We start from the raw sequence: 27,241 nt of genomic DNA, 5'->3' as shown, positions 1-27,241 counted from the left end.
CTTCTTGATTTTGCCTCTGCTAGATGGATAATTGGTAGTGCCATTTCAAATCGCTATGTGTATCCACTTGAAGGTCTAGATTACTGTGGTATGCATGAACCATGTTTCACACCAGGAGACATTTCATTGTGAGGTGATTTCCATCGTTACCAAGCAACAAAATCTTTCTGCTTGTTCAGTGGCTCTGATCTTTTTGTGCCATACTTGATAAATTTATTTTCAGGAAAGAATTCACTACTTAAGCCACTGCCTTGCTCTTTGCAGTTTCTAGGTACTGATCTTCTGGAGCATGACCTCTAGCTTTACTGTGGTTTTTTGTCCAGGACTTCAGAAACTTGGAGAAACAGAAGTGGAGTCTTTTAAGTGTACTGCCGCATAAAGATGATAGAACCAATGACCATGGTTTCTCCTGGAGCTGAAAGGCAGGCAAATGCCTTTAAAAAGTCCACCTTGTCAGTTGAACCAGTTCACAAGATGGATTGCCAACAGTATCGAAGTCTGTTAAAGAAGATGTGCATGCCTGTTGTGAGAGGTCCTGAGAACAAACATAACTTCACCAGCCTTGAATTGAAAAATAGTAATTCTTTCCTTAAATTCAATCCATTAGCCCCTGCAGAAGGGCCGAATTATCCTTTATTCCCACACCGGGATGATGTGCCTTTAGTAGATCCCTGCTCAGGTTTTGTGAGTGCAGGAGCAGATGCGGACCTGCAGCCCAATGTTGGAAGAGCTATTGAATCCCTGGTGGACTACAGTGACGTGAAACCTCACCAGCGGGTCCCCATCACAGCAAGGAATGGCCTGACTACGAACAAGCGGCACATGGTCCTCCTGGAGGAAACCAACCAGGACAGGAGGTGGAACTCCAGGGCTGTGTCAGCTGCTTCTGTCAGGGCACAACTCGGAGGTAAAGTGAACTACTATATGTATTTCTTAATCACCAAAGAAATTAACAATGCTTAACAAATAAACAAAACTAGTTTCTGAACTCCATCCCCCAAGGGCCTGAAAGATGAGCCTTATAGAATACATTTGCCATGGACGTTTGAACTGAAAATAACAACTGCAGTAGAGCATTTGTATGATTCATTGTCCCTGCTGTAGCAAGGAGGTGCCACCCATCAAATTCCAATAATACTAAATGAAAATAAAAATTCTTGAAGCTAAATAACATTTAAAAAAAATCTATTTAGGTGAATTGTGAAATTATATACAGTAGTCCTAAATAGCATCTCTTTTAATGCAAACCAAAATAACAAATCACTCCGGAGCCAGGAAATCCCCTGGATATTTTGGTGTCTTTCAGTATTTCCTGCAGTGCAGCACATTTAAAGACCTATTCCAGTGTCTAGTTGATTGGAGAACAGAAGTTCTTTAGGACTGCCATCGTGTGTTGGTTAAAGTTCATATTATCCTCTTACTTTATATCAATGTGTATTGATTAGAGCATTAAAATTGAAATTCACTCTTTTTAACATGGAGGAAAATTGGGCTGGTTGGTAATACTCAGAATTTTCTGATGAAAATTCTGGAAAGCAGAAATATCTACCCAGGGCTTCAAAAGGCAGATGTATTTATCAGTAAGCTATATGGTTAAAGATTAATAAAGATTAAACTGATTCTAATGATTTTCACAGAGAAATGCTCATTACATCTAGAACAAAATTTTATGAGAACTTGGGCTCGTAGACAGGGGGAGACATTTCTTAGAACATGGTAAAGAAATGTTAATAAGCTCCTTGTTCCATTTTACTGTATGGAGATAACACTCTCACTCCAAGTTAGCTATACTTCATTCATGTTATTGTCACCATAAAGTATCTAGGTGCTATAAATCCACAGAGTGGTTTGTTTACTTGTTGTTTTCAAACTTTTCACTTAAAATTACTTTGAGCTTGCTGCAGTCATGTGACAGAAGCCAAAAGAACCCAAGAAACCAAGGGATAAAAAAAATACTTCATAATTTTCCTCTTTTTTTCCTGTTTTTTTCTTGCTCATCTGATATAATTTTCACTCTTATTTCTCAGTTATAGTGTTCTCCATTTGCATATGAAATTAGACCTCAAACACCAATCAGAACTGATCAGCTGTTTTGGTTTTTTTTCTGCAAGCCTCTGGAAAAGCAACGGTGAAAGAAGATTTGAGATATGGAATTCTGTCTGACTATTAATTTTTGCAATGCATAGAAAAGTAGTCAGAGAGATAGAGATACTCTGGCAGATAGAGCGAAACCTGAAATGAACACAGACAAAGTTTGAAACTGAATGTCATCAAGTCAGTAACCCAGGCTACATTCAAGAAAGTGGTCTGAAATGGAGAGTAGTTCCAGAAAACAGGTAGAAACTGTCTGGTGGCTTTCTGGTGATTTTTTTATTGGGTAAAGTTCACTACTAGAGTGAAATACTGACTCCACCAACGCTGTTTGAAAAACTCAAACTTAGCTCAGGAACAAAACCTTGAAACATACAGTCCAGCATAAATTTTTTAAGGAAAGCTGTGCAAATGTTCTTCCAAACCTAGTATTCACTTACAAGTTTTCCTGTGATGACAAGGTATTAACTAACCAATGCATAAACATAGATATAGAAAGTAGTGGAGTTTTAAGCTACTATCTCTAATGAGACTGCATAAACAAATTCCAGATTTCAGCTATATTATTTAGAGAACCCAGCTACCAACCCCCAGGCACATGATGTGATGAAAGTTGTTAGTCCTTCTAGATACCAGTCCTGAGACATTCGACAGCTCGGTTGTTTGGGGAAGTTGTGCTGTGAGAGAGATCAGTCAGGCATTTTGCAAGCAAATTCTACAGTCACTTTCTCCACTGTGGTGGGGTTGAACAGAAAAAAAAAAAAAAAAAACAACAAACAAACAAACAAAAAAAAACAACAAAAAACAAACAAAACAAAACAAACAAAAACAGAGACAGAAGCAGCCTTTGAGATGGAGGAGCTGAGGTATCTAAAACATCTGCAAGAGACAGAAGATTCTCTGTTGTGAGATGTAATGCTACGGCTTTTGCAGTCAGTGTTACTTTGAACTTCCCAGCAGCCTGTTGCACCTCCTGAGCAAAGCAAATTTATCGAACAGTGAGGCTCTGTGATAACAAACTGAAGGTCAGAAGCTGACAAAAAAGGTCATTCTAAGACCAAAGAATCAGATCCTGCCAGAGAAAGGAGACAGCTGAAGAGCTTTTCTTCATGTATGGAAAGGTGGTCAGTACTAGAAGACAGGGTCTTTAGGAAGTAGATGGTGTTTGTCTGTAGAATCCCCCTCTCTCACTCATATGACAACAGAATTTTTTAACCTTTTCCCTGCGGTCTCAAGTTTCTTTGCACTGTTTAGGAGGACTTCATAATTTGACTGTGCAGGTATATTTGTATCTGGAAACCTGGTGACAAAGCCCTCATATCCAGTTTGCAATTACTATTTTATTTTGTATGACTTAAAACAGAGATGGGTATGAGGATTGCAGAAGAAAAAAGGGTATTTGATATGTCTGATAAGGAGCAGAGATGATTTCTTGCTTCTACTGGAAACTGACACACCTGTAGATACAGTTTTCTTCAAAAACTAGGAAACTGGAAACTCTATAGAGTTTGCCTATAGAGCTGATAGTAAACATTTTTAATAAGAAATAAGCAGTTAACTCATGTCACTACTAGAGTGGCCATGTTTGTATTTGTCCAAAAGCCCAACTAGTCCAGTATTCCATCCAAGACTGTGGATAATTAACAGAGAATGTCACCATACGTCTTCTGCATATTTTCCTATCATGTTGTAATTTGTGGACAAGGGATTCATGACCAGGAGATGATGTGTTTGTAGTTAGCTTTACTTTCACGAATCTATCAATTTGCTTTTTAAACCCATCACTTGATTTCCAACCCATGCTGTGTTTCCAGGTAATTTGTTAATATGTTAAGCATTAAGCAACAAAGTCCTAAGCCCAGATGGGTTGCCTCCAGGTCTTTCTACCAGTGATCTCCATCCACCTGGAAAATTGATCATTTACCCATTCTCTCCTTCTCTGATCTTCAAATCAATTATTTATCTATGTGAAGACCTTGTATTTGTTCCATTGTTATTTTAAGAGGCTCTGCTGAAGAATTTTATTCAGAACTTGTTGAAATAATTGTGATTGCATTATACTGATTTCCTAATGGCCTTTATATAGGAAGCGTTCCCTTCCCAGTGCTTCCTCTCCTGAAGCAAGGAACATTTTCTCCAGAGTAATCATCATGGAGCAATCCAGGATTAAGCAGCACGCTGAGTGTGAGGCATATCAAAGTAGGATTCCAGCCTCTTCTACCTTTCAAATAATGTTTGAAAATGACTGTAAGCAATACTGGTGCAGCCCTAGTTTGTAACATAGGTGCTTAGTGAGATGAAACCTTTTGCCTGCCTGTAGAAAGAGAAAGAAGACAAGTTAGTCAGAGGTAACAAAATGTAAAGCAAAGAGGAAAACTATGCAACTTGAAAAACAGCAAATTGACAATTCAAAGGCACTCATTAATAACATGCATAGCGCATAACTATTGTAGCATATGAAAAAAGTAAACAAAGAATGCAGAATGGCCTACAGTAGGCTCAAGAATGTCTGTGCTAATAAGTAATTACCCACATCACAATTAAATGTGTAATAGCATACTGTCTGATAAACTGGTAGTTCATCTTGAAGTAATGCATAAAAATTTGGAATAATGTCTTGAGGGCTGAATGCCATTAAATAAAACAACTGTGGTTAACTAAGGATTTGAGTATTTATCGCCCCTACAGTTATGTATTTCACTGTGCATTTGTTTTTCACTTGCTGAGTAGCAGAGTGTTGTTTTTTTTTATTCAATAACTTTGTTCTTTCTCTGTAGGTTCTTTTGTCATGCACATCTTTCCAGTATAAATTGATGAGGTTTATGCTTGTTTATAATTAGTTTTCAGGGGGTGGCTTGTAACCTTTTATTTCAAAGGAGAGAGTGCACAGTTTTCGAACGACAGTGATGTGCAGTGAAACTTTTAAGGCTGCTGGTTTTGTGAAACCTCTCTGCATATATCTTTATGTGGTGACATAAGAATCTCTCTGTGTTCTTTAAGAACAAAACGAAAAGATGTTCTGTCTTTCATGGTTTCTGGGAAACGTCTTAGAAATGTGAATGACTACATCTTCAGTTTCAGACTTAGAATCCAAACGAGAAATTCCCCAAATTCATTATGCATCACTGAATTCTGCTTTGTCAGATTAGATTAGTTTAAGGAATAAACTGAAACTAACAGTATCATTAAGCTTGTCATTAGTTAAAGTGACAAGGCTGATACACGGAGTTCCCAATTTGGGCAAGAAGAGATCACGCAATTTTCAGTCCTGTGGACTGAGCAAATCATTGGGAGCTTTGAAACCTCCAGAAAGCTGACTTAAATAGAACAATGTTACAGTTTTTTCTGCTAGTTCTTCCCACTGAAAACAAAAGGAGAAGTAAATGTTAGAAGATGAATCATCCCAGCAGCAGGCCAGTAGTGTCAAGACTGCAAATGACAGTAGGCTGTGCAAGAGCAGAGGTCTCTAGAAATGTGTATGTAAAATCACCAAAGCAAATGTAAAATTATATACATGTACTCGTAAGGACATTGTAGCTGACATGAGTGTTTTACACATACAACACAAGCAATAAAATTTGTAACCTTTAGCTCTTTAATTAATGAACCAGAGGAAGCCTATTTTTATGGAACTACTAGGATATGTGGATGGATGGATAAATTTGAGCCCTCTACCTCTTTAGAGAGCACTAGTATATGGAAATCTATTAAGTAATTACAACATTTCAGACATAAAACCTAATGGAAACTTTCCCATATGAGTGCAAGTCATATATTTGCAAATAACATTTGAAGTTTACACAAAACTGAGGCAGTGCAAATGCTGCCAACATCTTTCCTGCAAGTACATTACCTGCTTAAGAAGCACTTTTCAAAAGAATTCTTTTAATTGGAGAGTGATTCAATTTGAAAGCTCTTCACAGTGCAAAGATCCAAAAATTGTTTCAAGTTTTCAAAAGCAGCAACTTATAGCACACTGTGCAAAATGTCTTCTAAAACCCGGGTCATATTATTTCAGTTCCTACCTATGCCATTAGGATACTAAACCTAGTCCTTCTTACTGAAAGCTGTGATTTTCTTTTAAACTTTGTCAGAGTGATTAGTTCTGCAAGAACTAATTTTGCATTCTGCATAGTAGTTTTCAACTTTCAATCTTTGAACTATTTTCTCCAATGTATACCCAAAATTTCCACACCTAGAAAAAGTAAAACTATCATAAATCAGCTTAAATTTGCCTCATAAAGGTCTTCACATGCACTGGAAATATTTAGGGGTCTGAAAGTAAAAAGCAGGTTGAAAACTAACTAAGTAGGATGTTCCTGATACTAAACAATAGTTTCTATTCTTCATAGAGTAGAGTGATATCTCTGGGGCTGCCTACCTCTTGTAGTACAGTATAACAAGGTCTGTTTAGAAATACACCTTTCTCAAAACCACCAAAAGCATTATGCTAGTTAATGGCATAGCAGTTTGAATTATGCTTTCATACATATCCCTTACCTTATTTATAGGACAATTTTGTGAGTTTTATCCCGGTTCCCTAAGGAGACAAGTTGTTTCTATTTGTCTTCTTTTTTATTTATTGGTTCTCCCCTAGTAACTTTTAACCCCATTGGCCATTTTCTGCCATATTTGATGGAAATATAGACAACTTAAGGATAATTGCATCCCTGCAAGTTTTTTAAACTTTGAAGTCTGGGGAGAGGAAAGATGTAAATGAGTGTTCCTCTTGAGGGAGCTGAAACTCAGGCATTTCTATTTGGCAGCAGCTCACTTAATTATCAGCATGTGTGTACTGGCTCACCAGTCAGCATATATGTGACTCTACAGTAACCACAATATATGGCCTCCTGGTGAGTAAGCCTGATTTATAGGACCTGGACAGGAAGAGCTCATATTACTAGAATATGAAGTTAGGAGGATGAAGGAGAGAGAGAAATACCTTTAGGAAATCAATGTCCTACTGCTCTTGGAGTAGCTTCTTTATTGGTGTCAGGGTTGGCAAAGGTTATGTAACTGTAGAAATGCAATATGCAATTACTAGTTCAGGTTGCATTAACAAGCTTTTATTATTATGTTTGCTAATTTGAATAGCTTCCTTTATACTCTTAGTACTGTACATTAAAATATGCAAAGTAGAGCAAACCATAGCAATGTATGTTGTGATATTATTTATCATCTTCCTTGCAATTTAGTGTATTTTGGTGGAAACTTGTAACTCAGAGTGGTAACAGGTAACTGAACATTGGTGCATCAGTTCTTGTGGGAATCCATTAATTGTTTTCATCCAGTTTAAAACAATAAAGTTTGCTACAAATCGATTAATAAAATATGAAGCCCTTTCTTTCAGGTTGGAGGACTCCAGTGAAAGTTGCTCCTGTTCTACCTGACAAACCCCATATTTTTGCATTTTGTATGGATCCTAATCTCAAGGCAAGTGTCTTGCGCTCTTTTTGTAATGACAGAAAACATATTTAAATAATTTTGTTTCTAGTCTGTTTTTAATTTAACATTTTCATCAGTGATTACAGTAGTGTAGTGAAACCAGAATTTTTCATTTCTCCATTTGATTATATTGAGATAAGTGCTGTATTTCAGGTAGCTGCATGTTGGCATGACCAGATTTTAATGGTGGTCATCACTCCAATAATATTCACATTTTGTATTGTTACTCTGGTTAAAGCATTTAGACTGTAATGTGGGACTGATACTACCAATGTCATTTATGTGTAACTGTAGGCAGAGTTAGAGAAAAAATACCTGAATGAATAAAAAATACCAAAGCCTCATATTTGGCATAATTACTCATATATTTAATACTTAGACACTGCCTTATTTGGTGCAAGTCACAAACAATGAAGTAAATCAAAATGTATTGATGATTTCATAGCACAAGGCTAATTAAGACTTTCCCATACTGAAAATGTAATTACATCCTTCATCCTTCTACAATGATGAGACTATTCTTAGTTCTTAGTGTTTCATATGCTAGAATAGAATAGAATAGAATAGAATAGAATAGAATAGAATAGAATAGAATAGAATAGAATAGAATAGAATAGAATAGAATAGAATAGAATAATTTCACTTGGAAGTGACCTACAACAATTGTCTATTAATAGTTCAATGGTCTGACTAATTCAGCACTGACTAAATTAAATAATGTTGTTAATGGCAGTGTCCAAATGCCTCTTAAACACTGACAGGCCTGGGACATCGACCACCTCTCTAGGAAGCCTGTTCCGGTGTTTGACCACCTTCTCAGTAAAGAAGTGCATCCTAATGTCCAATCTAAACCTCCCCTGGTGCAGCTCTGAACCAATCTCACATGTCCAGTCACAGGATCCCAGTGAGGAGAGCTCAGCACCTCCACCTCCAATTCCCCTCCTCAGGAGCTGCAGAGAGCTATGAGATTGTCCCTCAGCCTCCTTTTCTCCAAACTAGACAAGCCCCAAGTCCTCAGCTGCTTCTCACAGGACATGCCTTCCAGCCCTTCCACCAGCTTTGTTGCCCTCTGAACACATTCAAGGATCTTCACATCCTTCCTAAATGGTTGGGCACAGAACATCACTCAGGGTAAAGCTACACCAACTCTGAGTGTGGCAGACCAGCTGGTGATGCTGTGTTTGATGGCCCCAGGATGCGGTTCGCCCTCCTGGCTGCCAAGGCACACGCTGCTGATTCATACTGAGCTGCTGCCAACCAGCACCCCCAGGTCCCTTTCTGCAGGGCTGCTCTCCAGTCACTCCTCTCCAGTTCATACTTGTGCCCAGCAGTACTCCATCATAGGTGCGGAATCTGGCATTGTGGCTTGTTTAATTTCATCCAATTAACCATTTCCCAGTCCTCCAGTCTATCTAGATCCCTCTGCAAGGCCCCCTGTCCCTCAAAAGAGTCAACAGTACCTCCCAGTTTGGTATCATCAACAAACTTGCTATCGGTGCATTCAACTCCACCCAGATAATTGATAAATATATGGAACAGAACTGGCCATAGAACTGAACCCTGAAGAACACAATTTGTAGCAATGAACATTATACAAATACATCAGTCATATGTGAGGGACTGCAAAGTGTGTTTGCTATTCTATTTTATAAATAATATAACAAAAGGAAAGCTACATTCCCGAGGATTAGAGAGGTAAGGACATTCTATTAGTTTTTAAACTTGTGTTCACTGTATTAAATTTTCCTTCCTGAGTAAAACTCCTAAGAAATAGATCCATTCTTGATCTCCAGTGCTGGCTGGTGAAGTATGTGAAATGGCATGTTTCACATTCTGATGCAAAATAAGATAGTAAACTAGGAAAATGCAGATACATACAGTTGACTCTTTAAACAAGCAATTGTAGTATCATATACATTGATTGCATTGCTTTCTGCCATGTATTTTATTTCTCCTAGGGCTCAAGTGATCCTTGTACAAGACGGAGAGAAGAAAAAGCAAAGGACTATGTTTACAAGTCAAATACTCAAAAGTAAGACATCATTTCTTTTCAAAACAGTTTTTATTGTGCTTTGCTGCTTTTTTTTTTTCTTTTTTTTTGCTACTACGCACATTTTGGTTGCAGAACACATAAGACTACAAGCAATTTTTCTATCATGTGGAACTTGTGGTGTTTTAACAGTATTTAGCACAGGATTCATCTAATGAACTTTAGTTATCTAAAAGCTTGCATCCAGTCTGTGTCTTTCATCTCCACTTCCTCTGTAGGCACTGAAGAGAAACTGGAGTTTCCAAAAGGGCATTCTGTACATCTGTCTTTAACGCCTGTCACAGTCATGATATGACTGGTGTTTAATCTCTATTTATGTCTCATCTCAACTCATTATTCAAATTTAAACAAAATAAATCCTATCATTACTGTAAGCTTGTTGGAAGATAAACTACCTCTTTCAATTAGTGAGTGAAAAAGTTTTAAAGAAGTCTGTGAAACTGTACCATAACTACTTGTTTCCCAGCCAGCAACATATAATTCCAGGCTTTTCATTTCCCTTAAACTAGAAATTGACACCTTTGTTATTTTCTACACCCTTCTTTGTCACATGATTTCTTATTATCCAGCTACCCATGTCATGTACTAATGATTACACAGGAACCTTTTTCTCTTATTTTTTGTTGTTGATCTAGAGCTTATGAAGAAGTTCCTTGGGACAGTATGTTACCTTCCAAAATCCAGCCTCCAGAATCAACAGTGGAAGTTTTGGCTGATCCAGTTTCCCAGTGTTTCACACAGAAGAGATACAACCCTAAACCTGAAATAAGCCAAGTTAGTGAGCAATTTCTTGCCAGTTGTTTTTAGATTTTCCTAATGACATGTAGCCTAAGTTTTGTGTAGGTCATGCACTTAAATCCACAGCAATGTTTTCAAATAAAAACAGCCCCAAGTGAGCATTTAAGGTCATCAGCATACTCCACTAATTGCCTCAAATGATTTCATATTTTTTTCCTTCCCCCTCCCCTCTAAGTTGACACAGAAGATATGCATACACAGTAGCAAAGGAGAGGACAAGGATATTGATGAAAAATTGATTGATAGGAATGATGCTGTAGCATAAAAAAATCTCAAGTTAAATTATTTTACTTGTGATTATTAACTGTAATAATTATTATTTTTATTAAACTAAAATTCAGTCCTGTAATTGGTTCTGATTGCTGCATAAAATTTACTAAGCCAAATTAATTAGGTAATGTTGCCTTAAAACGTCTTTCATGTATCTAATTATGATTTTAGGTTGTTGGACGCATTTGGGACAGATTTCAAACAAGACCTTTTCCCTCTCCACAGAGACCTGTTAATTTGTAAGTTTCATTATTTTGTGAATATTGGGGTCCTCTGAATACTTCCTTTATGAAGTCTGCATAGAGTTAATTATTTCAGAAGACTAAATTCAGCAACATTCTATAACTAGAGAAGTTAAAATATTCAATCAAGAACTATATGAAAAGTATACTCTGATGTGCTTCTCCTGTGAGAGAATTAAATATAAAAAGCAGAACAGAAGAAATCTGCAAAGTGAATGGTTGTCATTACTTCATACATCTGATGTTTTCCTTAAGACATGGCATTTATGAAAACACCACGGTAATCGTACACATGTACAAACTCAAGTTTTTATCCACTGTCTGTAAAATCCAAACCAGCCACCAGTATGTTGGTGTCTTCACTCTATCTTTGACCTATTCTATAAGCCCAGTAAAGGGTAACAGGAGATTCAGAAGAGCTCAGATAAGAGACAAGTAGACACGGGGAAAGGAAGGTTGTTTGAAGCAAGATAGGAAAACTAGAACTTGCCTCCTTTCCAGGCCATGAGTTAGTAGGTTTGCTTGGGAAAACTCAACGGACAGGTGTGCTACTGAGCACAGTCAGACATACAATGGGAGAGACAGGTACCTCTACAGGGTGGAAGCAAGATAGAAAATCCTGTTATTATGGCTTGGGTACTGTTCTTTCAAAGGAATATAGGCATAGCCAGTGAGAGCAGCTCGCAAGGGCAAAGCAAGGTCAGACCTGATGTTAAATTTTCCCATGTTCTCCAGAATTGCATAAGAGAAGTGTTACAAGCAGAGAAGTAGTTTGTTTTTAAAGAAAACTTGCTTATACAATCCTAGGAAATTGACTGAAGTCCCAATATCTGAGGATGAATGTTAGAAGACAAGATTCTGCCTGCTAAACTGGGTCATTTAGCATATATGTCAACCTAATCATTTACCATGGTCTTTTACCAAATTCAAATGAGCATTGCATCATTCCAAGAGCAAAACTTTGACTTGTCACCACCTCTCTTTTGGGACCTCATAAATATTCTATCAGAATATTCTGTCTGGCGAAAAAAAGGTGATTGATCTATTTTGTCTTTAACAGTGTAAGCCAAAGTTCTCGAACCTGTCATATTCCTCTGTATACGTAAGTACAATGTCCCTGGGTTGTTTCTAGTTTCTGCATTTTTTATTAAACCCAAGCAATCCATCTCTCATTTTCTGAAGCAAAAGTTGTAGATGGACTATGTTATCTAATCTTGAGGTGTTTTCTGTGAGAATGTGTGCTGAGTCTCCTCTGCTTGCACGTGACTCCAGCCTTTTCTCTGTGAACTAAAAATCAGGATCCTTTATGTCCTCATTGGAAGAATATCTCAATCTGATTATGGGCAAAGCCAAAAGGTCAAGAGATTACATATTTCTATCTTGTTTCTGTTCTTCCCAAGCCTCCTCTCTGCACATATGTACTAGAACTGTCATTTGTTTTGTGCTGCAAGTTCAGCAGATGATTGTTTTCATCTTGGGACATGCCAAGCACACAGGGCAGTTCATCTCCATGTTTTTTCTTGTGGACCATTTTAATAAATAACTAGAATTTTGGAGCATGCAGTATATGATTCAGCTGCCTCCACCAGCTGTCTTATGAATAATGTACGTCTTTGATTTCCTTTTTATCAAAACAGTGGCTGTGTTGGTGCAGTAAATGTTGAAGACATTGACAATGCTGATGTAGACTTCATCCCACTTAACCATGTGCGAACTTCAAAGCCTCGCTACACAAACACTGCACAGTATGTTTCTCTTATTAGCATGATTTTGATACTACCTCTTGAGTTCTTGTTCTTGGGAAAGGGGAAAATGCAGTCAAAGATCTGGTCTTGGGCCAAAAGAATGAAAAAAATTGAGAGGAACACTCCTTTCTAATAACTTGAATGAGGTCTGTTAACATACAAAGCAGATTGAGCTTTTGGATTCAAGGTTGAACTTAGAGTCCTTTTTAATAACTGAGTCAGTAGTAAAAGGCCTACAGTGGTAATTGCTTAAAGTGGTCAGTGTTGGTCTGTATTAATCTAAGGGACCATTCAGCCTGGATATACAAAATTAGTCAAGGAAGCTGATACAAAAAGAACAGCAAGGTGTCTACTGAAATGATGGTATAACATTTTATGCATCTACTTGTATTATGGTAAATTTAAAGGCAACCTGGTTTGACTAAGTATGAGTTTGTCATAGAATCTTAAGGCCTGATTCTTTATTGTATCATATCAGTGTTACAGTTTCAGTGAAGTTATGCTCCTAACATCATGCATCATACTTTTCAACAAGAAGTGTTGATTATTTTTTTTTTTTATCCAGAAGTTGTTCTGTGGCCCACGTGACCCTGCCACCTGTCTAGTACAGAATGGTCATAATGGACTGACAGTAACTGATAGCTGGACCAAAAGCTATACTTAGTGCACCCATCTTGAGAAGTAAAAGCTGCCCGTGGTAGCACCAGTGCAGTATACTGTCTTGGTATAATGAATTCTTCACGATCAGCAGGCTTTGACCCAGGCTGGGGTGGAAATCAGAGTATAGTCTCCTTCCTGCTGTTAACCTAAATTAGTGCTAGACTAGTTGCACAACCCAGTTTCAAGAACTAGGCAGACACTTTGCTTTTTTTCTCAGTTAAGACAGGTTGCACGTGAAGCAAGCTAGTCTGGGAACATCAACTAGATCATGCTCCAAAACACCTTACTCATGGTTCCTAATGATGCTGAGACTACCTAACACAGGCATTCCTATAAATGACCATCAGAAAGAAATAGATTTGTGTACATTCAAGACTGAAGTGGGGAGGACATGGAAGAGATGTTTCTGAGCTTAAAACACACCAGAAATATCTGCTGGTGCCATTCTGAATAGAGTCCTTACTTCCAAAATTAACTGTGTTTATTCTGAACTATGCCATATGTTCATACTTCAAATACTTCCATTGTTTGATAGGTAGTAATACTTGAGTATAAAGTTAAAAATGTGTGATTTTTAACTTTAACCACTAGATGGCCTTTGAGTTTGCAAAAACTCTCTGAATGCCATTGAGAACACCTTATTTTTGGTTAGATTGCAAACTTTGAAATTCAAAGGATTTCACTTTAAGCTTTTCATAAAGTTGTCTTTGGTATCTTGAGCTGATATTAAGCATTTATTTGCAAACTTTTGAGAAAATAAAAAGGTTAAAGTAACAACATAATGACAAGAACTAAAAATGACAAAACAAAAGCGGAGATCATTCTGTTTATTTGATCAGCATTTCTCTTTGCATAAGCCTTTCTTTCTGTCCTTTCAATGGTCTTGCACAGTCCACATTTCTAAAGAAACTACAGGCAGAATACTTCATTGGGGGAAGCAAAGGGATGGAAGCTGTAAAACTGTTGCCCTCTCTGTTCTGAAGAAAAAGCATAATGCTGGGCCTTACCTACAGCAGAGTATAGGCTAAACATTCCTAGTTGTTGGGAGCTGCCCTGGAAGTAGCTGTAATTTCTGATTTCCACCTTAGGTCTGTTAATTTGTGTTTCTTACACAAGTTTCAGGGAGAATGCTTATCCTTTTGCAATGTATCACATGCTGTCACACTTGTGGGGAATGGCTCATCATTCTTCACACAGCCTTACTCATTACAGCGGTAGGTTCACAGGCAAAGGAGGGTTCTAAGCATTGTAAGATGGTAAAATTTGACCCATATTATCTCAACCAAAGCTTTTATGGGCAAAAGACACCATTCTGATTGTTTTACCTGACCTCCTGGCCAAGTCATCTGATTTTTCACAGCCTTCATATAACTTTTAACTTCTACTTGAATTAGAACATAAAATAGTATGAAACAATTATTGAGAAACGTGTTTTAAAGCACACATAGCATACAGCATAGTGCTGAACAGAGATTTCTGAGTTTGCAGGGAAGTCAGCAGACCTGTTAACCCTTAGTTTTGCCATGTCGTGGTGCTGCTGCTGTAGGGCTTTGAAGAATAGAAGCTGATGTAGACACTGTGCTGCAAACAGACAGACATCTCATCCTGGAGCTCTTTGGAGCATATGGTATCATGGTAGATTGATAAGTTTGAGCAACAGGTTCTGTATTGCCTTCTCCGGTATTCTCCATGTCATTTTCCTCTTTTTAAGTGAGTGAGATTATGGATTTCACTGATTTCTGACAACCAGCAGACCAAGATCTCTGAGACCTGAAAGATTCTGACATCTCAAAGCTGTGAAAAACTCAGTTCCACCTGATAAATTATATTAAGTTCTTCATAAACTATATTTATTCTCTGTCTCTGATTGTCAGGCATCAACATTGCTATGATTTTAAGCAGAAGAAAGAGTAAAGTTAGAACACATAAAAGTGATCCCTATAAATTTTTTTTTTTTTTTCACTTTGTGTGTTTGCCGGTAGTTCCATGTAAAGATATTAAAGCTGCTAGGGAAGTTGTATATATGGTTTGGATGCAGAAGCCTAAATAAGCTTTGTAAGTCTGTAAAATGTAAAAACATCTTTGTAGACAGTCACTTTCACACTTTTACGGTCTAGCAGTTGCACCTCCTGCCTCTAGCACTTGGGCAACAGCATCGGCACTCAGCCATTACTCTAGAGTGAGACACTATTCTTCCCCAGAGCATGCAAGAAAGTGGTTGCCATTCAAATTATTAGCAAGGCTGAAACTAGCTCAGAGTCATCTGTCATGTAGTTTTGCAGAGACAAACAGGAAGAGTGGTGAACCTGTATGTTACTCTTGTGCCCACCCTCTCTTCCTTTTGGCAGAACAGGAAACCATCTTCTGTTTTTCTTCTTTTTTCTTAAGGAATTAGAAAAAAAAAAAAAAAGATGAAAGTCATACCTCATGCTGCAGTTGAGCCTAAAAACCCCTAGTATAAGATTGTTGTTGTGAAAAGCTGCTGTGCTAATATGCAGCAGTCTAGATAATACTCTCAAGTCCTTACTTGCAATTTGGAAGTTTTACAGATAGGAATCCAGGTACAATGGGATTAAATGTTTTGCCAGATCCCACTGGGAATCCATAGCACAGTTAGGAATGAAGTTTCATGTATTTTGAGTCCTAGCATGTGCCTTTTTTTTTCAGCAAATAATGAGCTTGGAGGTTTTGAAATGGTGTTCTGCTGAAACTTAGTTTCAGAAATAAGTTAGCACAAAAATGTGTCCATTCTTCTTCTTGAAAGTTAGACTGGGACACAAGTGAAGACTTAGGAATCTAAGTAATTTTTTATCCAGTTTTTCTCTGGGATTCAGACATGAAACAGCTGTGGGAGCCTTCACCACATGTAAAAAGCCATGTCATAAGTGTTGTGACTCATCTAGAAGTGCTAAATTTATGAATCTGAAATTATTAATCAAAACTATTTTAGTGATCTCGTGGCAGACTGGAATAATTGGTGGGCATTTCCCTAAAGGAGTCATGGAAGTACTTTTCTCAGGTCAGAGTCTTCATTTTTGCACTTACCCAAAGATCCTCAATAGTTATTCAGTTGCTCTCATTCTCTTCCAGGCTCTCATTAGAGCCTCTCTTGGGGAAAAGGTGCCAATCTCATAATCTCTTGAGGTCTATTCCAGCCCTGGAGTGCAGAATCATTCTCAGTATCCTTACTTTGTGTAGGGATTCCTGAATTTGCTTTAGGTTGAACTTATTCCTTTCTTTCATCCTTGGTTATGTTGCAATGTATGCCTAAGAGCTGGGATCTTCTAGCAGTTCTTTGCCAGGGGGAACATACTGCTTGTTTTTTAAAGAGCCAGTCAAAAATTAGGCAGTTGTTTTGAAAGAGTACTCTGAAAATCTCTTTCTAATGCAGTCCTTTTTCATCAACAAATCTCCAAAAATCTTTTATGAAACTTTTCATGATCTCGTTTTACAGATCAGTGCTCTATCAAGTGGACTACATTGTCAGAGCACAGGAGTTGTAGGCCTGAGTCTTGTCTTTTCATGCCACTAAACTGAATGCTTCGATTTTCTTGTATTTTCATTGTACGTTGCTTGTGTAATTTTGCTAGGTATACTGGACAACGATTGTCCTGTGGCTTAATTTTTTTTTTTTTTTTTTTGTATTTTCAAATTTCCTGGGTTTTTGTGTGTAGTTTCTTTTTCTTGTGTTGATTTTTGTTATTGTTTTGTGTTTTGTTGTTGTTTGGTTTGGGGTTTTTTGGGGTTGATTTGGGTTTGTTGTTTTGTTTGTTTGGTTTTTTTCTTTTCTTTTCTTTTCTTTTCTTTTCTTTTCTTTTCTTTTCTTTTCTTTTCTTTTCTTTTCTTTTCTTTTCTTTTCTTTTCTTTTCTTTTCTTTTCTTTTCTTTTCTTTTCTTTTCTTTTCTTTTCTTTTTTCTTCCTGCTTTCTCTACTTGCCTGCCTACTTTGAGGTCTCTTCTTGTCCTTGCTTTCTTTCGAACTCATGAAGTGTAAATTCCATTGGAATTACTGAATTAAAGGTATCTGCTTAACAAGATTTCCTGAACATGAATAGAACTGAGTATCTGTTCATATATTTTTCAGAACTTAGACTTCTGTGATTTGTTTTAGAATGTTTTGAACTCTGAATCGATTATGTCTGTTTTCTTTGGTAATTTTTTATTTGTTACTTATTTGATTATTAATTGTTTTGGGTTTTTCTTTTTTGGGGGGGTGGGAGGGAAGATGAACACTGCATTTGGTTTTATATGTCACATAGTCAACCATATACTAGATAGGAAAGCAACTGAGAGCTAAAGCTTATGTTCTGTGCAGCCAGCCAGGCTTTCAAAAATAGTTCAGAATCACACATGAAAACCAGAATTCTGAAAGAGCTCACATTCTGAGCGCATGTTGATTGCTAAGCTCCTGTGAAAATTTGGCCACAAACACCACAATGAAACTTTTAGATGCTGAGGACTTTCAAAAATCTGATTCCCTGTGTGTAACTGCTGCTACAACCCAAATGTCAAGGAAGAGGAGGACAGTCCAAACTCTGAGGAAACACTGTATTTTCACCTTCCCTGGGAAAGTTACACGGAGGAGGAAACTTTGCAGCACAGCTACAGTGACTTCCAGGAAGGCTCAGACTCTAAGTTCTCTGGGCGCTTTTGAGAGGCTCCATGTTACTAATAAGTGAAAATCAGTAATGACCCAACTCATTCTTTCTTGTTATTAACAACTACTTTGAAAAAATCTCTTTCTTATTCAGAAGTACATTTTGAACCTAATAATTTCAAAAACCATACAGAAACTGGTTTTACTGCATCACATGGATTCCCAATATAATCTGCTGTTCTCTTTTTTCTTAAACATCTTTATAGGTATGTAGTTTTGTATTATTCTCTTCCATCCCTAGTCGCCAGTTTTTCTCCTTTCTTGACCTCTTCCCCAATCAGCTGCTGAAACAAGGTTGTGCTCTATGTGGTATTTTAGTTCTGCAGGTGTTTTAAGGGTCAATGGAAAAAAGCCTCCCACGCTGGTGATGGGGATTTCCTCTGTAGCGTTCAAGGGCAGGGCTCTGGTAAATGCTCAGTCTGACAGACACAAATAACTCTCCTCCTTGACATTGTTAGAACCCCCTTAAACGCTCCCTGAGTTTCAGTGTAGTAATAGTGTACACACTTGGTCCATTCCAGCGAACACAGCAACAGTTCAAATTGATCAGGTGTTATATCTGACTTGTGCTTTTCTCTTTTGTGTCGCTTTCATGTTATAGCACAGCAACTTCCTGATTTTCACTGCAGCACTTATTGGAACCTATCTCTTGATATCTGACAAAAGCTGTTAGGACAGAGATTATGTTTTCTTGTTCCACATTAAAAGCCTCTGCCTCCAGAATTAAGTAAAAATCTGACAGTAATTAACATTTTAAAATTTGCTGCTCATAATTCATCAGCTCTTGTAACACTCAGCAGAGGGCAGTGCTTACACAATACATATACATTCTGGAAAAGTGTTATTTACTTAGCAGCACTTTTAAAGTATGAACTAATTCATTGCCATAACACTGGTAAAGTAGATTATGGTATTAGTTTTTGAAAGACAAAGACTGAGGAGGCAGCAATCACATGTCGAAAGCTGCAGAGGTTGTCTGTGTCAGAGAGAGGACAAGATCTAGCCAAAATCCATTTCTGGAAGCAGTTGATTGAATGGGAACGTAATACACACAGTTTCTAGGAAGACAAAGACCTGAGACTTTCAGGTCCTGCAGTTCTTGCACAAAGCTATTCTCTGAAACTACCCTTTATTCTTGGTTTCTCAAGGGTATTGGGCAAAGTGCTACTATCGCATCAGTATATCTGTAGTGACTTCAGTCATATTTCTTCAGCATAGTCAGCTTCCAACTGACTGTGTGCATGTGTCCCTTATCATTTCAAGTTACCACAGAAACCTCACAGACCACAATTAGCTGGGGACAGGACCCTCTGCTGCCTTGCACCTTGCATAGTCACTTTCCTGGGCTGCCTAAGAGTTTTCCCACAATGTATCTTTTCTTCAGAAACTGACAGCCTGTCTACAGTGTAGACATTTTAGTGATTTTCCAGTTTGAGTCATTCAGGAGGCTGAGGGTAGGGGATGCTGAAATATCCTATTTCGATATTTTCCAAATGAGATTTTATTGCTAGCTTGAAATGCTTTCTTCTTCTTCTTCTTCTTTTTTTTTTTTTTTCTGAAAAATATTGCCGACTACTAAAAAGGGAGGTTGAAAAAGTTGAAAGCAGGGTAAAACTGCTTCAAATTGTAGAAACAAATATTCCATTATTCGAAATATTTTGTGAGAGTTACCATTTTGATGGTTTTATCCTTTCAGAAACCCCAAAACCATTTGTAAATACCCATTCCCTACTCTGCTTTGATGGCTGAGAGAGAAAGGTATGAAATGCATCACAGTATGGTCTGCTCAAAACTCCTGTTGGTCCCATTTTTTCACTCTGCGTGAAGCACCATGTTTTGACTTCATGAGTTCTCTCAGGCATATTCTTTCTCAACACAAGAGACTGTATGCATTGAATTTCCTGACATAGGATCACATTTGAAGCATTTTTACCACAGGTTATTCTACTTGGCATATAGAATCATGGAGAAAATAAGGGCCACAAATATGTGGCATGTCAGTCTTCCCGGAAGGGAATTTGAGGCAGAAGCCAGTTGCAAGTTTCCTGTGTTATAACTGAGACCTGAGAGGCCTGTTTCATAATTGCAGTAACCAGAACAGCTAGTTAATGACTTAATCTGGTGATTTAGCTCTATGAGATTTATACAAGAGTGTTTCTAAGAAAGGGTAAGATGTCAGGAACTCTTTGCTCAGAAGTGCAAGATAAGAATCTACCAGATTGCTTTGACTAGACAGAGTTTTTGCACAAAATCTTGGATACCTCAGTCACTCAAGCTGAAGTCATAGATCCAAGGTTTTCAATAATTATTTGGGGGAACCTTGATTTTGGTCCCATAAAAACAGCTGACATGGAATTAACATGGCAAACCTGGACATTCAGTGCCCTGGAGCATCACTTCCAGCTGTTGCTTCAGAACAGTATGGGTTTCCTGCAGTTCTTGTGCTATAGGAGGTTGTCTCAGATACCCTAATGTATCTCAAATAGCTCTTAATGCCAGTATGGGTGGCCAACTAAATTAAGCCCACGCTGTTTTTCCTGAATACTACCAGGAAAAGAAAATCTTCAAAGACATACCAAGATGGACATATGAAACAGGCACACCAAAGCAGAGGCACCCAGAATCACTACATTCCACTTGAAAAATCTTAGAGCTTGCACAGATTCAACTGTCAACACTGTATATTTCTTATTGTTGGGACCAAGAGCTGCTAGCATGATAACAAGGAAGTGTATGAACAAGAGAGATGTCATGGTTACGGAAAGAAAGCTCAATGACGACAACGTAACCACAGAGGAGTTTTGAATGTTGCCCAGTGGTAGCCTGGTGCTTAGTTGTTTTCTTTAGCAGCAACAAGCTGGTTTAGCAGTTCATCAGAGAAAGCACACAAGAGCTAGACAGCTTGATCCAAAACAAAAAAACAAAGGGGTATTTTTTTAACCTTAGTTTCTTCTGCTTTATCACACACATAACCGCAGCACATTTTTGCATCTTTGCAGGTTCCTAGGTCAGCAGCTGCTTTAGTGTAGTGTAAGATTTCTTACTTCGCTGGTACTTTTAGCTTCTCTCTGCCCATCTCTCTTCTCTTTCAGAACCATATCTTTCCCACATGTTATGAATACACCAGCTTCTATCATTCCTTTCTAACAAACAGTCTAGAACAAGTCTTCATCTTGGGTCGTCTCTCAGGCTTGATTATCGGATAACATTTGGCCATTTATTATGCTTTTCTCTTCTAGTTCTGCAAGCTTTAAAGATCAGAACATTTTATCAATCAGAAACCTCACAGTGCATAATGTATTTTAATATCTCCACAGTTGTATAGTTATTATGTGAGTTAACGCCTAATAGGCTTATAAAAGTTATGAAAGTTGCAAGTTAAAATGGGGCTTCTTGTTTTGATCTCCATCTCTTCCCTGTAACACTCATATAATTTCAAGGAAGTCAGTGGAATTTCTTTATTACACGTGAGAGATGTATCTTGGTATGTAGCACATCACCAGGGTAATAAATCTCTCTCCACAGTCTGACTGATTCCTTCAAAGTGTTGCCAGATTTTCAGTTTTGGCTGAATGCATGTGCTTATACTCACACCAACTCAATGTCCCTTGTGTCCCTCAGTGGGATCCCTGCATATGCAGATGAAATTTTCTATAGAGAGTTACTTCATCTGCACATAGTCTGACAATTGTCTACTTTGAAATGAAAAAAGAAATTTGTCTGCAAGCCATTTTTTCCAATTCTGAAAAGAAGTTCCACTGCTGCATCATATTTTCAGGCCTACTTGTTACCCCTGCATGGCTGTTATCAAGACAGAGAAGAGATTTTTTACTTGCTCAGCTGACTACTTGGTGATTCCCTACAGGTGACAACTTTCCCAAGTGCTACAAAACTGCTGTACTGATTCTATAGAGCCATCTTCTCTGGAGGGTTATGTGCTGGAGCATAGGCCAGGGAATAAAGCAGTGTATGGATGCATGGGTTTGTGCAAGGCTACTCCAAATTGAGACAAAGAACTAGACGGTCTTTCTGCTGACTATGGGTACAAAGACAACAACGTATACCACCAATGTTCCACCAATGGCAAGTATAGTTCACCCACAGCCATTTGTTACAATGGTGTTAGGTAGATACAGCGTTTTGTCATCACCTCTGCTATTCTGGTGAGGAATTTCAGAGCCAAGTTTCCTTGTGCCCAAGTCAATGAATTTTCTGATAAACCATGCCTTGTATGTTTGTTCACTTTTGCATCCTGTGTTGAAATTAGTTGTGGAGAAGTAGTTGTTCAGCTGCACTGAAACTCATAGCTCTATGCTTTATAATTAAAGGAACTGTTTATTTTTACCCAGAGTACAGGGGAACCAAAAAATACCTCAGAGATTATTTTAAAGGAGGCATTGTTAACATTCACATGGTTTAAAGACCCACAAAGGACAAATGCAGGCAAGATTTACTATCCCAAATATTTAGTGGATTCAGTAGATGAAACAGCTCATAATGAGCTCTTACCTTCATGTATGGGCAGTCTGTATATACGTATTATTTAGCAGTGTCCTATTTTGTGCTGTCAGTATAGAACAATACTGATGATACTGTCTGAATTGCTTTGTGCCACAAAAAAGATCTCATATTGGGGGGTTATATCATTTAATTTTTAATATTCATGGTTTATCTCTCTGAATTCCTATTGGTATGTTTTTCTTCTTTAATTTTGTACACCTCTGCTTCATCTTGCAGCAATTGCTATCAAAATTTTCTGTTGTGCTACCTCAGATAAATAGAATTCCTCCCTCCATCTGTTCAAGGAACTTTCTTTTTGAATTTCACATTAAAACTTAACATGAGAATTAACAAAAGGCTTTCTTTTTCTGAGATGTGGCACATACTGTCTCAGTTCACTTGTGTACTCGAGCTAGAATTTCAGTTGATGTGTCTGAGCAGTGTTAATAATATTACATGTAAAAACATTCTTAATAAATTATGGGGTAGATTTAGTGAACTTCAAAATAATTTTGGAAATCATTTGTCTTTTAGGCCATGAGCAATGACACTGTTAGCAACCTAAATATGGGCTACATCTGTATAACATTTTTAAAGAATGTTTCCTCACTTTTTGTGCTCTTTGTGAACCCCATTACTCCGTATTTTTTTTTAGATGAAATGTTGGCTGTAATCATGAATATAATACAGATATTCAACCTAAATCACTCAGGGAAAAAAAAAAGGAGAAGTCACTAAAAAACTCATTTTTGCCATGAATTACCAAAGATTTTGGGTCAGATCATCAGCTAGATCATCATAACATTATTTCACTGGTCTTATAGAAGCTATTCCAGTTCATACTTTCTAAGGACTGCTCATAAATTTTGAAGAGTTTCTACCCCATCCATCTTTGGTAAACCCTAGCTGTTTTAGAACTGATCTGTAAGTCATATTTCAAGCCTATAGTCATTTAATTTACTCTTTCTCCACCCCCTACCCTCCCTTGAACTTTTTTTAGCACTCCAAATATCCCTGGATACACTGGCAAGGTTCATTGGTCAGCAACCCACCCGGCAAATTCTCATCTTCCATCAACAACCTCATCAATAATTGCACGAATGCATGGGTAGGTATGAGGTTTATTTCTCAGCTTGTTCAGAAAGATTTCAGGGAAAATTTTAATTGCTTTTATTTAGTTAAAGAACAATTAAATGTTAAGCATGACATTCCGTTGGCTTAAAAAATACAGAACACTTGGGGTTGGATCCCACCACATTAGTGCCATGCTCATCTGCAACTCTTTAGAGTTTTGGAATTTTTCTGGAATATTATAAAGTATGTATTGAGAAAGTACCTTAACACTGAGGTTAATAATGATTTCTAAATGTGGATTGTGCCTACACTGAGAATTTTTTTCTTTGGCTATGGTCTCTAAGTCATGGCTTAAGTGACTATTTTTTCTTTTTATTGATTTATCTGTGTGTGTTTTGAAAGAAGCCCATAAATGTCAAAGTTAAAAATTCCCAGAATAAAACTGTGTGGTGTTGTGTTTCCAAAGTGGTGCTGTCAGATGTATGAAACGGGTGTTTGCTCTAGAAAAATAGTTGTTAAAAATGAGTAGGTTCACTCAGAAGGCAGTGAGAGGCAAAATCATGCCATGCCCCACACTGAAGCATCCCAGGACCATGTGACTATGAAATCATCATAACTCCACATCACTGTTGTGGCTACCTCATGAAGTGAGTTAATAACCTTTATTGTCTCTTGCTCTTCCATATAAGCTGAACTTGGAGCAGCCTGATGAAAGACTAACTTGCTTGTAAATGTCACAGATAAATACAAAGGCAACTGCCCCTTAGCAAAGATCATTGACAGACCTCACACAGATGCCTGATTTCCAGAGCAAAAGGTGCCACTGTGATCTAAGGAAGGAGAACATCTCTGTTACTTCCTTTTCTTTTCTACAGATGTTACTGTGGGTGTAGTTCATAGCGGATGAAGTTTCTCAGTTTTTAGTGGACAACAAGAACAGGGTTCTCGTTCTGTGCTGATGGAGTCTTTCTAGAATCAGAACAGAATCCCCTGACTTTTTGGAGGAAGGTTGTGTAGGTAATAGCAAGAATAATCATACCTGGTCATTGTAGATCAGGTTTTACCACCCTTTTTCTGAGCTGAGTGGTACGTTCACCTGAGGGTAGTACTACTGGTTACAAAATTGTAACAGGCCTATTTTACTTTCTTGGGGCCTACCTGTGGAGTAAGAGAGTGTTCCCTGACTTAAGATGGAGGATCATAACTCTCTATGAAAGTGCTCTGTAAAACTATTAGGGATGATGGGAAAATGCCCCCAACATTAGTTAATGATGCCTATAAAAGCGAGATACTTACCATTTGATTCCTTATCCTTGTATATAGATTATAAAAGTCCCACTGATTTCAGTGGTCATAGGTCAAGCTAGACTGTAGTGGAGAGGTGAAAAGTTATTCCTGGAATTTGTGGTCAGAGTGCCTCAATTCACTTCCACATGCTTTTCATGTGGGATGTGATCTCATTCTTACCGTTTCTAAAATGGTGACCCCTTTTTTTCTCTCTTTAATCATTCTCAAGCCATGACTGTAATAATTTGTAAGAAAGCAGCAAGTGATTGCATGTAGTGGATGTTTTTATAGCTGCTTTATTTGACATGCCTACAATATATGGTCAGTCTCCTGAAGACAGTTATGGGTATTGGAGGGAGTCTCTTGTCTACTGCTAACATGGTCTAATAAATGTTCCTGTCAAAAGTATCAGCACTATCAGATAGACCAGGCAGCATGCAACCCATTCGGTACTGTATCTTTATTGCATGGAGCTTCCAGAGCTGTGGGGCAATATCCTTTATACCTGTTTTAAGCATTTTGAACTAAACAGGATTGTGTAGGATATAGAACAGATGAAAAATTATTTCTTCATCTTCAGTTATGAATAGTATTTTTATAAGTCAAGCTTTATTGATGTATTTTTATTGTATTTTTATTTCCAGGTAACCCCAAGGTGAAGTCAGAACATTAGGTTTCAAAGTCCTTTAGTACAATTAAATTCTGGAAGCATTGTTTAGTTTTTGCATGGGAAGAGATACTTAATGTGTTTTTTGTGGTTTGTTTTGTGTTTAAATGAGCTGTCCCTTGCTACCCAGAAAACAGAAATTCATTTGCACCATGAGTTATTTGGAAATGTGTTTGCCTTGCTATAGTTAATATAAGATAGTACTGAATTTAGTTTGATTTTAGAGACAAGGGTTACCCTTTCAGTAAGTTGCTTTGGAGATTTCAAAAGGGATCTTTAGCTCAAAAGAAAATATTTTTTGTTTGGAGAGTAACTGATCATAAGACCCCGTGTTCAGTTCTGTGTCAGCCCTGCTTTTGGTAAGGTGTTTTGCAGCAGACAGACTACACCTGCTTAGGTTGTAGGTATGAAATTATTCCTAGTGCTCTTCCTGTAAAAGATTAGAAGAATATCAGAAGTCTAGCAGAAATTGTTCCCTTCCAGACAGTCCCCAGCATATTTTCTAATCCCCATCCCAGTATTCTGTACCACAAGGACGGGGCATCCCAAGCAGGCATGTCATGGTGCCAGCAAAGTGTTTTTCCTAGGCTTGAAAGCCAAACCGCAGGTTGGTTGTGAAGCAACAGTGTGTGTCCAAGAAAGGCTGAGAAGAGGCAAGACACAGAACATATCTTTCTTACAGTTGTTGCAGGGATCTGTCTTTCAGCACATTACATATACCCAGAAAGTAAGATTTAAAACTCTTAGGAAGATTTGCCACCATTCTTCTTAAGGGGGCTGATTTTAATAATATCAAATATTGCATATTATTACTATTCTCTGAGGCCAATGTGCATAACTCTCTATGAGAAATGAAGTGAGAGGGAAGAAGAGGGAATGTGTAGCAATATGAGAACACATTTTAAAAGTCTTTCTTTTTCTCTGTCTTTTTGTCACTACAGATACATAGCAAAACACGGAAGGTCGTCTCAATATAATCACCAGGGACCTTTTTCTCAAATAGTGACTCCAGTTAGTCCTCAAAATCCTTTCAACAAGAAAGAAAGAAAAACTATTACAGTTTAAAAAGTGTCAATCCTTTCTACCTGCATTACTGAGAGGAAGGAAATGTATGAAGATAGGTGGATACTTTAAATACGGAACAAAAATAAAATAACATAGAAGTGGGTGTCTATGGTAGTCCTTATTACATTATTCTCATATTTATGACTTACTAGTGTTGACAGTTAAAACCATATTAAAAACAAGAGGACTCATAAGTCAAAGATTTGAAACTTTCTCTCTGCACTGGATTGCCTTGTTTACTAAGGTAGAAAATGATGCTGTAGCTGTTCTATTAATTCACAGAAACATTTTGTGTATATACATGTATACAGGCAGACACACATATGTAAATGCATTATTAACTAGGAAATCATTACAAAGTATTATCCCTTCTCACCAGCTGTCCTGAGTGTGCCCTGCAAAGATGGTTAAGTGTCACAGAGTGAGATTTTAATCTTTATCTGGGCTGGCTCTGTGAGTAGTAAATAAAAGGAGACAGTTTTTGTTCTCTGGTCTAGAGGCTAATTAAGACTTTGTGGTTTGCATCCATGCTTAAATTCTCTTGGGCTTAAACTGAAAACAGTTAAACAGGGAAGATGGTGGGCCAGAACTTAAGCCTTTGTCTTGGCACTGTTTTATTTTTTGGTGGTGGTGTGGACACCATGAGGAAGTTGCAACCCTGAGAAAAAGAAGACCAAATACAAATTTGTAG

At 37.7% G+C, this 27,241-nt stretch overlaps 1 protein-coding gene across 1 annotated transcript; it reads left to right on the top strand.

Annotated features, from left to right (window-relative positions):
• Positions 1–393: 393 nt before the first annotated feature.
• SPMIP7 (sperm microtubule inner protein 7) lies at positions 394–26,550 on the top strand. Its single transcript, XM_065830513.1, has 9 exons — positions 394–907; positions 7,442–7,524; positions 9,495–9,568; positions 10,222–10,360; positions 10,826–10,893; positions 11,957–11,998; positions 12,534–12,641; positions 23,458–23,565; positions 26,427–26,550. Exons 1-9 carry the CDS (start codon positions 394–396, stop codon positions 26,548–26,550), a joined length of 1,260 nt encoding a protein of 419 aa, XP_065686585.1.
• Positions 26,551–27,241: the final 691 nt, after the last annotated feature.

The sequence above is a fragment of the Patagioenas fasciata genome, chromosome 2 (assembly GCF_037038585.1).
Source record: "Patagioenas fasciata isolate bPatFas1 chromosome 2, bPatFas1.hap1, whole genome shotgun sequence".
Lineage (NCBI taxonomy): Eukaryota > Metazoa > Chordata > Aves > Columbiformes > Columbidae > Patagioenas > Patagioenas fasciata.
The sequence above is the reverse complement of the archived record's forward strand: the minus strand, read 5'-3'. Positions and strand labels throughout refer to the sequence as shown.